The sequence below is a fragment of the Impatiens glandulifera genome, chromosome 3 (assembly GCF_907164915.1).
Source record: "Impatiens glandulifera chromosome 3, dImpGla2.1, whole genome shotgun sequence".
Taxonomy (NCBI): domain Eukaryota; kingdom Viridiplantae; phylum Streptophyta; class Magnoliopsida; order Ericales; family Balsaminaceae; genus Impatiens; species Impatiens glandulifera.
Window position 1 is genome coordinate 31,853,436 of NC_061864.1, and position 12,698 is coordinate 31,866,133.

At 36.4% G+C, this 12,698-nt stretch overlaps 1 protein-coding gene across 1 annotated transcript; it reads left to right on the top strand.

Moving 5' to 3' along the window:
* Positions 1-487: 487 nt before the first annotated feature.
* Positions 488-10,968, top strand: LOC124930153. The gene is made up of 4 exons (XM_047470516.1): positions 488-742; positions 827-946; positions 10,210-10,414; positions 10,508-10,968. The coding sequence occupies exons 1-4, from the start codon at positions 488-490 to the stop codon at positions 10,966-10,968; spliced, it is 1,041 nt and encodes a 346-aa protein (XP_047326472.1).
* The last annotated feature ends 1,730 nt before the right edge of the window (positions 10,969-12,698 follow it).

Here is a 12,698-nt window from a genome sequence, read left to right on the forward strand (position 1 = left end):
AAGATACATGAGCGACATTGTAACGAAAGGATGAGGGGTGCTTGCTTTCTTTTCTTATTTTATTTTATGACTTGAGTTTGTGATTTTATTCATGACACTTAGGATTTTAATAAAATAACTCATTCTTATTTTACTCATCCTTTTCTACATGTTATACATTGTGAATGGGTAAATTGAGCGTCTATCGCGTGTTAGGGATTATGTGCATACGAGCAACACATTGCTTGTTTTACTTGATAAAGGGGTTCGAACTGACTTTGTTCTCTTGAACACAACATACTCATATTCACCATAATTTACAATGACTAACCCACCAAGAAGGTTCAATGAGTCAGTTCATCTAAAGCTAGACGATCTTCGTGATACACTGATACAATTGGGGCAATAGCTTGAAGACTTCACAACATAAGTCAAAACTTATGCGACAATCGAACCCCTTAATCCGAAAAGCTTGCGAGAAGAAAGAGAAAAGGTAAGCAAGGCATTCATGGACGGTTGGAAAGCTGCAGAAAGATCTATTCAAAACAAGAGCCATGCAAGCACGTCAAACTCGAGGACAAAATGCTCATCAAGAGAACCCATTTTTCCTAAACAAAGTCAACAATCATCACTAGCAAGGAGTGCCACTATTGCTCCACCTCGTAGAAAATTTGACGACTTGGGGATGTCATTGTCGAAGGCCTTAAGGAACTTGTTGCAGAAGAAGTTGATTCAAACGTTAACACCGGAACCTGGTAGAGAAGTAATGGGCAAGTTCGCAAATGAGTGGTGCGGATATCACTAGACTAGAGGGCATTCCACTAATTGTTGTTTCCCTCTCAAATAGAAGTTTCAAGATCTGATCGACGCTAAGATCATCCCAAAGCTCCAAAGAATGAAGGCATACATCGTGGACAAGATCAAAGAGGAAGTTCAGAAACAGCTCGACGCAGGATTCCTTGAAGTGGTAGATTACCCAGAATGGATCGCCAATGTAGTCCCAGTCACAAAGAAAGATGGAAAGATCCGAGTGTGTGTAGACTATCGGGATCTCAACAAAGTAAGCCTTAAAGACAGCTTTCCACTACCACACATCGACGTGCTAGTGGATCATGCAGCAGGACATCAACTTCTATCATTCATGGACGGATTCTCAGGTTACATTTCGGGCTGAAGAACGCAGGAGCAACGTATCAACGAGCTGCCACGATGATTCTTCACGATATGATCCACAAGGAGGTAGAAGTCTATGTCGACGATATTATTGTCAAATCAAAAGATCGAGAAGGGCACATCGAAAATCTTGACAAATTCTTACAACGCATCAGGAAGTTCCAACTTAGGCTCAACCCAAAGAAGTGTACATTTGGAGTGATAGCAGGAAAGATGTTAGGCTTCTTAATCACACAAAGAGGAATTGAGGTTGATCCGAGCAAGATAGAAGCGATCACGGCAATGCCACCTCCACGAAGCGAGAAAGAAGTGCGAGGCTTTCTAGGAAAGATCCAGTATATAAGTCGATTCATAAACAAGTTGACTATGACATGTGATCCTTTGTTTAAACTTTTAAGGAAAAATGAAAGATTCGTTTGGGATGATGCTTGTCAGAACGCATTCGAGAAGATAAAGGGATACCTCAAGAATCCTCCCATTCTGATGCCGCCAAGACCAGGCATACCGCTGATCCTATACTTAACAGTCACAGAAAACGCAATGGGTAGTCTACTAGCCCAGGAAAACGAGGAAAAGATGGAAGTCGCAGTCTACTACATAAGCAAGCGCATGACGGGCTACGAACTTAATTACTCGCCAGTAGAAAATGTGTGTTGGGATCTAGCTTGGGTCACTAAGAGGCTAAGGCATTACATGCAAGCCCACACAGTCAAGTTAGTATCAAGACTCGATCCAATTCGTCATTTATTCCAGAAAACGCTTTTGTCTCCGAGGTTAGCTAAGTGGATGATGATGATATCAGAGTACGACATCGTATACACAATTCAGAAATCTATCAAGGGGAGCGTTGTAGCAAATTTTCTCGCAGACCAACCAATCGAAGTTGAAGACGAAGAGGAGTTAGCCTTCCCAGACGACGAAGTGATGACTATTAACCCTACAACATGGAAGCTATTATTCGATGGAGCTTCAGGAAAACAAGGTTATGGCATCGGGATACTACTCATCGATCCTATGGGAACATACAACCCAATCTTAGTCAAGCTCGAATATCAAGTGACTAACAATGAGGCAGAGTATGAAGCGTGCATCTCTGGCTTGAAGATTGCTCATGAAAAAGGAGCGAGACGTCTAGAAGTAGTAGGAGACTCAAACTTAGTCATTTCACAAGCTAATGGTGAATGGCAAGTCAAAGGAGACAACCTCAAACCCTACCATCAACACTTATCGACTCTAATAGAAAAGTTTGAACATGTAACATTCACACATGCTCCGAGAAGTCAAAATCGATTCACAGACGTTTTGGCCACGTTAGCAGCCATGACACAAATCCCGGAAGGAATCAAAATCAAGCCTTTGAAGATTCGTCAGAAACATAAACGAGACTTCGAGAAGAGGACGATTGCCAACACCGAAGTGGCGCCCAAACCTTGGTTCGAACCTCTACAGAAGTACGTTGAGCATGGAGAGTATCCTTCACACTTCCAAAAGAAAGAGAGGAGAGCTCTACGCCAATACGCAACCAACTATGTGCTACTTGCAGGAAAGCTATACCGACGCTCCTTTGACGGTCAGAACATGTTATGCATCGACCAACCTCAAGCATCACAGATCATGGAGGAAGTACATGCAGGAACATGTGGCCCACACATGAACGGATCAGCACTCGCTAAGAAGATCCTTCTCTTTGGCTATTACTGGCAGAACATGGAACAAGAATGTGTAGAATATGTTAAGAAGTGTCATCAATGTCAAGTTTACGCGAACTTGAAGCACACCCCAGCATCTCTACTTTACAACATGACTTCACCATGGCCATTCTCGACATGGGGAATAGATATCATTGGGAAAATTTATCCTCACGCTTCAAACGGACACGAATTCATCCTTGTAGCTATCGATTATTTCACAAAGTGGGTCGAAGCTCAATCATACAAGGTTCTCAAGTCGTCACATGTTGCCAAGTTCATACGAAACAACATCATTGCACGTTATGGAGTTCCTCATGCCTTGATCTTAGACAATGGTGGACACTTCCAGGGAGAAGTACTCAAAGTACTAGATGAATACAGGATTGAACACCATAATTCCTCACCTTATCGTCCTCAAACGAATGGCGCAGTAGAGGCAGCGAACAAGAACATCATCACTATCATCAAGAAGATGACTCAGACGTACAAGGATTGGCACGAGAAACTTCTATACGCCTTATTGGGATATAGAACAACCATTCGAACGTCAACGGGAGAAACGCCATTTGCATTGGTCTACGGAATGGATGCAGTGCAACCTATCGAAATCGAAGTTCCTACTTTAAGAGTTTTACTCGAGACACAAGTAGTGGAGGAAGATTGGTGTAAGTCACGGTACAATCAGCTAGCCCTTATGGAAGACAAGAGGTTAGACGCATTATGTCACACGCAAGCATACCAAAGAAGAATGACCAGAGCTTTCAACAAGAAGGTGAAACCTAGGAACATACAAGAAGGCGATTTAGTTCTAAAGAAGAACTTACGGATACTAGACCCTAGAGGGAAATTCCAAACACCATGGGAAGGACCCTACCTCGTTAAGAAGGTCTTTTCAGGCAGCGCCACGAGATTGACCACCTTGGACAGAGAAGAACTCTCAGCACCCTTCAATGTCGACATGCTCAAAAGATACTTCGTCTAAAACATGCGTGTTGAATCCCATACACCAAAGTTCGTAACTTCACAAGTTGTGAACTACGTTAGACCTGATCTCTCTCGAGAGTACGTAGGCAACCCATCCAGGGTGCGGTCACCACTATCAATTATCTAAAGAAGTTGATAGACATTTCATTTCACATAACATGCATTCATTTCTCATTACATACATCAAAGTTCATAACATCATAAGTTGTGAACTACGTAAGACCTGATCTCTCTCGAGAGTACGTAGGCAACCCATCCAGGGTGCGGTCACCACTATCAATTATCGATAGAAATTGATAGACATTTCACATTACATGCATTCATTACATATACATCAAAGTTCATAACTTCATAAGCTGTGAACTACGTTAGACCTGATCTCTCTCAAGAGTACGTAGGCAACCCATCCAGGGTGCGGTCACCACTATCAATTATCGAAAGAAGTTGATAGACATTTCATTTCACATAACATACATTCATTGCTCATTACATACATCAAAGTTCATAACTTCACAAGTTGTGAACTACGTGAGACCTGATCTCTCTCGAGAGTACGTAGGCAACCCATCCAGGGTGCGGTCACCACTGTCAATTATCGAAAGAAGTTGATAGACATTTCATTTCACAACACATCGCATACATTCATTGCATATACATTAAAAAGGGAGTTAATCACACTCTAAGTTGACTCCTAAACCAAAAACTCTTAGTCAATACTAGGGGCATTTTTATTAAAATAAAAATGACTACAAGATCCTCACAGAGTCCCACTTGAGAAAATATAATGCCCAAAGCTAAAGTATTTTTCTCTTCGACTTATGATCTCAAAAGATTTTCAAAACATTCACACATACACAAACATTTTTCACAAGCATGTGCATGGAACTACGTTGGACCTGAATTCCCCTAGCTATGGGATACGTAGGCAGCTTGTATGAGCCCGGTCCTAAACATTTTCAAAAATCAAACCCTGTATCGACACTAGGGGCATTTTATGAAAATGAAATGATTGAAAGATCCCCAAAGAGTTAAAGCCAACGAGAAATTGGGATCACAAATCTATCCAAAACAATCAAACCTCTTGTGTCGAAACTAGGGGCATTTGTGGAAGATAAAAAAAAAGAAAGAAAAGATAGACCCCTGATTTTTTTCTAATGCCAAGCGAACTGATGAGCGAGTGCAAGAAATAAGTAGGGATGCGGGAAAATACGTTTCTCCCCAATGGATGTCTCTTGACGAACTAATGTAACTTGTGGAATCTGAGTAAAGCGCTTCGCAAATGGATCTACCTCGAGCCTAGACGAAAGCTTAAACTACTGATGTTTAAGAGAGAGCTCATAAAAAGATGAATGCCCAAACTCGGAACCATGTCCTCAACAAAGGCGATGTCTCGTCTCAATTGGAGGTCAAGTGCCAAAGATCTAAGACCTCAAGAAAAGTAAAATCAATTAAACAAAGACTGTGTTGGTTGAGATATGAAATACAATACTGTTGTTCATTTAGATTCTATCTAATTGCTAAGCAAGAACAAAGTGTTTGAATCTATCAGATACACCCCGGTCATAAAGAAAAGAGGCCGAATAAAATAGAAAAATACTCGTAGAGGTTGAGATATTGAAATCACCATTTGTTGTTCATCTAGACTCTTGTCTAAATTGCCAATGCAAGAACAAGAATGTACCGATTCTATTAAATATACCCTGAGTATAAAAGAGCCCAAGGCCATAGAATCTTAAGCACACTGACCTCCGAATTTGAGAAGCGAGGCTCAACCTCATGACGCGTGGTTGAAAGATTAAGCATTCGAGCGAACAAATCCCTCGAAAAACTCAGGGCAAAACGTCTTGGCGAAAGACAAGTCCCCAAAAGTGACAGCATGAATCTCGAAGAACATCGATTACATGTGGTTTCCTCTCGACACACTCTAAGGAAGAAAGTATGGAACCGATTCTTGAAAGTATTTCAAAATCGTTGAAGAAGACGCTAGTGTTTTGAAAATTAAGGAAGTCTAACTTCGAACTTAAATCACTAAGCAGAATTGTGATTAAATAGTATTCGCTAAACTGACCAGCAATACTTAAATCTATATAATCACTAAGCAGAATTGTGATTAAATAGTATTTCGCTAAACTGACCAGCGATACTCAAATCCATATAATCACTAAGCAGAATTGTGATTAAAAAGTGTTTCACTAAACTGACCAGCGGCACTTAAATCTATATAATCACTAAGTAGAATTGTGATTAAATAGTATTTCGCTAAACTGACCAGCGATACTCAAATCCATATAATCACTAAGCAGAATTGTGATTAAATAGTATTCGCTAAACTGACCAGCAATACTTAAATCTATATAATCACTAAGCAGAATTGTGATTAAATAGTATTTCGCTAAACTGACCAGCGATACTCAAATCCATATAATCACTAAGCAGAATTGTGATTAAAAAGTGTTTCGCTAAACTGACCAGCGGCACTCAAATCTATATAATCACTAAGTAGAATTGTGATTAAATAGTATTTCGCTAAACTGACCAGCGATACTCAAATCCATATAATCACTAAGCAGAATTGTGATTAAAAAGTGTTTCGCTAAACTGACCAGCGGCACTTAAATCTATATAATCACTAAGCAGAATTGTGATTAAATAGTATTCGCTAAACTGACCAGCAATACTTAAATCTATATAATCACTAAGCAGAATTGTGATTAAATAGTATTTCTCTAAATTGACCAGCGATACTTAGATTTTATATAATCACTAAGCAGAATTGTGATTAAAAAGTGTTTTGCTAAACTGACCAGCGGCACTTAAATCTATATAATCACTAAGCAGAATTGTGATTAAATAGTATTCGCTAAACTGACCAGCAATACTTAAATCTATATAATCACTAAGCAGAATTGTGATTAAATAGTATTTCGCTAAATTGACCAGCGATACTCAAATCCATATAATCACTAAGCAGAATTGTGATTAAAAAGTGTTTCGCTAAACTGACCAGCGGCACTTAAATCTATATAATCACTAAGCAGAATTGTGATTAAATAGTATTTCGCTAAACTGACCAGTGATACTTAAATCTATATAATCACTAAGCAGAATTGTGATTAAATAGTATTTCTCTAAACTGACCAGCGATACCTAAATCTATAATAATCACTAAGTAGAGTTGTGATTAAATAGTATTTCGCTAAACTGACCAGCGATACTTAAACATATATAATCACTAAGCAGAGTTGTGATTAAAAAGTGTTTCGCTAAACTGACCAGCGACACTTAAATCTATATAATCACTAAGTAGAATTGTGATTAAATAGTATTTCGCTAAAAAATACAATCAGCAAACTAAGTCAAGATGTGTACTCATGTACAATCCAAAGACTAGGCGAGGTGTGTAGAAATATGGTCGAAACCACCAGGCTCGATCTACACGATCGATAAACCAGGAGCGATGCATATTCTAAACAAAGGTGAATCGTCAACGAGTGGATGATAAACCGACTTTGAAGAATGAAGGGTAAATTACACGGGTCTCCCGAGAGACTCGTCAGGTTTGTTCTCTTTTCATTCAAGGAAGCCAAAAATAAACTATAAATTGGGTGTTTTCAAAACGCAGTGCCTATTTTCAAGCTTGGACATGTATTTTTCTAAACCAAGTGTTTTCTACAAATTTTGTCCAAGAGGGGCATTCTGTAGACACTCATTTTTCACACCTAATTTTATAGTTTATACTTTTCATAAATCTGAGTCTATAAAATTTTCTCGAATTCATTCACGGACTCATTGCACGATTTATATTAAAGACGATTATTTTTAGAACAATTGAGTTTTTGAAAATAATTGATTTTGGATTCTTAATAAAGTTAAGGTAGTAATTTGTCTATGTTACAACACTTAGAGAAGTTATTATACTTAGAATATTCAAGGTTTTATTTAATTAATTACCTTGGGTATTTATAAAAAAAATTAAAAAAAAAATATTTTACAAAATATATATTAGCGTTTTTATAAAATTTCGTTAGTTATATTTTGTTTGTTAGATTAGTTAGATTAAACTTTGAAATTTGATTTCTTGAATAAGTTAGTTTGCATTTTATTTATTTAATTAGAATTGTTCCTTATAAATAGGAATAATTAAAAATAAAATTGTTTATTTTTGTTTTTAACAAAATCTTTTTTTTGTAGGATGAAGGGTGTGTAAAGGATAACGTGCAAAAATAAAAAGATAACGGTGTCTACACAATAATGAGAAGCATCCTAGGTCAAAGAAGGAAAAAAGAGATTGCTAAAATAAAGGAAGAAGTTGTCAAAGGAAGAATAATTCAACCGCGTTGAAGAGAAGCATGAAGGCTTGGTCATTTTTAGTTAAAAATTAAAATGACCAAGTATTACATAATTTATTAAATAAAGCTTAAATCCCATTGGATGAAAACTTGACATTTATTGACATGTCAAGTGGAGATTGCTCCATTATTTTAAACATTTGTAAATGTTTAAAATAGTTTTTTTTCCAACGGTCAAGTGTGTTAAATGGGCCTTTGGGCCCTAGGGTTTCATAGCTTTGCCTATAAATACCTCTCTTAACACCCTAGCAATAGGACTTCGACTTTCGACCTTCAATCTTCACCTTCTTCTCTCTCTTTACACATTAGGCTGCCGAATTAGACCCTACTTTTCTAAAAAAACCTAAGCAAGAGCACCAACTAGATTTGTTGAGTCACAAGTCTCTTGATTAGGGTTTTCATTTTTTTTTGCAAGGATATAAAGAGTAACCCTTTGTAAGCTCCTTTTCCTTTCTTTTGTTTATTTAAATTTGAATTTGAATTTTACTTTCATTTGATTTTATATTTTCTTTGTACTTTATATTATGCATGATTTCCTTTAAATTTATTGTTTTGATAGGCGTGTAGGTTTTATTTATGTACCTTAATCATGTAAATAAGTAGAATAGAAATAACATGTAAATAAATAAATAAAAAAGCAGAAAAAGTTTTCAAAAACACTACCAAAATAAAAAAAAAATGTAAAATTTGTCTTATTTTGTATAGTTGATTTTTTTATTCTTTTAAGTAACTAGATCTAAGGTTTTTTTTTTTTTATATAAATGTTTAATTGTATTATTATAATTTTTCTGCAAAGTTTCATGTTCATTGGGATCCATTTGGATCACCAAATAATTTTTTTAGCTAGGATTAGGTGGAAAAACAAAAAAAACAGCAAGTTATTCTACAAGGAGACGCATGTTCTTCAGCCTTCCAGCACTTCTCCCAGGGTCTCGGCGCTTTCCAGACGACGCTTGCTCTGCTCCAGCTGCTGCTGAATCAGACTTCTGACGCTTCCCAGGCGACGCTTGCTGCAGTCTTCAACTTTTTTATTTTTTTTATTTGTTTATTTGTTTATTTTATTTATTTCTGCATTTTAGATTTAGGTTTATTTTTTGTTGACATTTTTTTTATTAGTTAAGAGTTTGTGGCTTGTTTGATCCTAGGTTAGAAAAAAAAAATTAAAATTAAATCCTAACTAAAATTGAACTTAGCCCAAACTTAGACTTAGAATTTTCTTTAGATATAGGACTTTTTTATTTTATTTTATTTTATTTATTATTATTTTATTTTATTTATTATTATTTTTATTATTTTCATTATTATTTTTATTTAAATAAAAAAATCCCAAAATAGTAAAATTTTAGACCTTTAAATAATTCACTAAAGTTTCTTAAAAATTAATCTAGACTTAGGCCAATTAATTTTTGATTAATAACTTGCCTAGTTTTGATTTTTAGGATAACTTTATGTGTGAATTATTTGCTCTCGTTTTCTTTTATCTTTGCTTATTTGTTTATCTCATGCAAACTCATTAAATGCTTAAAATGGAAAATCCTAAAATGTAAAGCGTAAGAATGTTTAAAGAAAGGCCAAAATTAATTAGTAGAGACCTTAGGGGCGTTGTGGGACATAGCGTCTAAGAAACCCTTTCCCACACGTAACCAAACGCCGAACTCACATCTCTTAAATTCCTAATTTTTGAAATTAGGTGGCGACTCTCTAGTCGTGAGGTTAATTAATACTGAAAAAAGTTAAAAAAGGCCTATGACATACTTCCCATTAAAAACTCCCAATCTCTCCCAGATTCGACGGGAAGGTAAGATATGGAGTTGTCTATAAAGCCTCGTTTTTAAAACTTCAATTTTTTTCAACATTAAAATTAATTTCCCTCACATTTTCAAAAAAATAATTTTCAAAAAAGAAAATTAGGTTTGTCAACAAAAAAGAAATGCTGCTGGAAAATTAGGTTTGTCATCTCTTCAAAAAAAACTACGGCACTGCGGATATTGGCGTATGGGGTAACGGCTGATTTTATGGATGAGTACATACAGATTGGAGAAAGCACAACCCATAAAATTTTGAGGCACTTTGTTGATGCAATCATTGATATATTTGGTACGGAGTATCTACGAAAGCCAAACTCAGATGACATTGCAAAATTGCTTCAAGTCGGTGAAGCTCGTGGCTTTCCAGGAATGTTGGGTAGTATCGATTGCATGCATTGGAGGTGGAAAAATTGTCCGACTGCTTGGAAAGGTATGTTCACATGTCATTGTCATGAACCTACACTTATCTTAGAAGCCGTAGCATCTTATGATTTATGGATTTGGAATGCATTCTTTGGGTTAGTGGGATCACATAATGATATTAATGTGCTAGAACGATCACATGTGTTTTCTGAAATAACAAGAGGCGAGGGCCCTTCAGTTAACTACTCGATTAATGGTCACGACTACAATATGGGTTATTATTTAGCTGATGGGATCTATCCTCCATGGGCAACATTTGTCAAAGCAATTACATTACCAATGAATCGTAAGGCCAAATATTTCACTACTGCTCAAGAATCTTTTAGAAAGGACGTTGAACGTGCTTTTGGTGTGCTACAAGCCAGATTTGCAATTGTCCGTGGTCCTGGACAGTTTTATGATCGTGCCACACTCAAGAAGATCATGTTGGCATGTATTATCATGCACGATATGATTGTCGAGGATGAGCGAGAACTTCACCCACAACCGGATATCTCTGAATATGAACAAATCCCTTCAAGTCCTCCAATTCCCATTGTAACACACACTTATACTTCATAACTTATGAACTTTATGCAATCCCTCGACGAGATCAGAGATAGAGAAATGCATCGTCAACTTCAAGATGATATAGTGGAACATCTATGGAATTTATATAGTGAGGAATGATGTGTGTCTTAATGTTATTTTGTCATTTATGTTCTTTACTTTATTGAATCTTTGTATTGGTGTTTTATTTGATATGAATGTTAGATGTTATATTTTCCTTTTTTTATTTTTTATGTTTATGTTATGTTGTTCTAACATATATCCAAAGAAAAGTGACAAAAAGAGTACATGGATTAAAAAAGAAAATAACAACAGGACTGTTAGCTAGACAAAAACCATCTTCTTGATAAATTTAATTTAGAGTTGAGTCCAAAAACTAAAAACTACATCAGAGTTCCAACTAAAAATTGAACCAAGAACAAAAATCATAGTCCAAAAACCTTTAAAATAGGAAAAACATAGCATAAAGTCTTGCTATTTAGATGTCATCTCTACAACGAAAGTTTTGAAGCTTACGTTTGGAGGAAAAAAGAACCTATAGTGTTGGAAAGAACCTATGCTTTCTCTACTATGTGAAAAAAAAAGATGAGAGAGAATAATGTTCCCGCCAGTTTTGAGAAAAAAAGATGAGAGAGAATAATGTTGCCGCCAGTTTTGAGTATTACATGAAAAGTGGTGTTCTAAATATAGAACACTACTGTTCATTTGGGCTAATTTTTTTTAAGTATAGCCCATCTGATGTAGACATCAAATTTGTTGTAATTTTTAGTTTTCTATTTCTATTTTAGATATAGAACACCTAATAGAACATCTACTACAAGTGCCCTTAAAGGCATCCCTAGGTTGTCAAAAGTCATAGGGGGTTTAGCTGCCCTTGAAGGCGTAAGTTTGGTAGGGGTTGTGGTTCTCACCTTATCCTGTGTAGGCTTAATTGAGTTCGCTTATTGAGGTGACTATGGTTGCTAGACAATATTTACCTAGTGTACTTTAGTCTTTTCCTTTTACGGAAATCAACTTGGAGTGGAGGGGAAGCTTTGACCGCTTTTCCCTCTTGACTTTTTTCTCAATGGCGTCATTGAGATTGATGCCGGTTTTCAGAAAATTTCTCATTGTCTGGAAAGTTTTGACGACAAATCCAACAAAATATCATCCGTTAACGTTTTCCAAGATTATTCTGATCTAATGTTTTTTGCTCGGGAGAGTTCCTCGGCGACGGTTTTCCATCTTTCGATGAATACATAGAATTTCTTATTTTTTCCTTGTTTGACATTCTTCAACCTCTTTTATGGTCGTTCGAGGTTGAAATGCATGGAGAAGCGTTCTATAAATACGCAGTACAACATCATCAAGATATTGAGGGAATATGTGGAGAACAACCGGTTCTCCAAGTCACAATGAGGTCATTACGGACATATACATCTTGAAAAAAATAGACAAATCACTTTTTCTGATGTATATAGATATGGCTGGAAGCTTGACGCCAATTGGGATGATTGTCGGTCAATAATTTTTGTTAGACTAGAACTTAATCAAATCTTTAACTATATGTGCAGGAACAACTTCAACTGAATCGGCTCAAACCGGAATACTCAAACTGATCTATTTTCTCGGTTTAACAAAATCGGCTCAAAACATATTCAAAGATAAACCAGATCGGCTCAAACTCAGACCCGGCCAGAAGTGCTAAACCGATGATGTTCGGTTGGCTCAATATTTTGAAGATCATAAGGCCAACAGGAAGA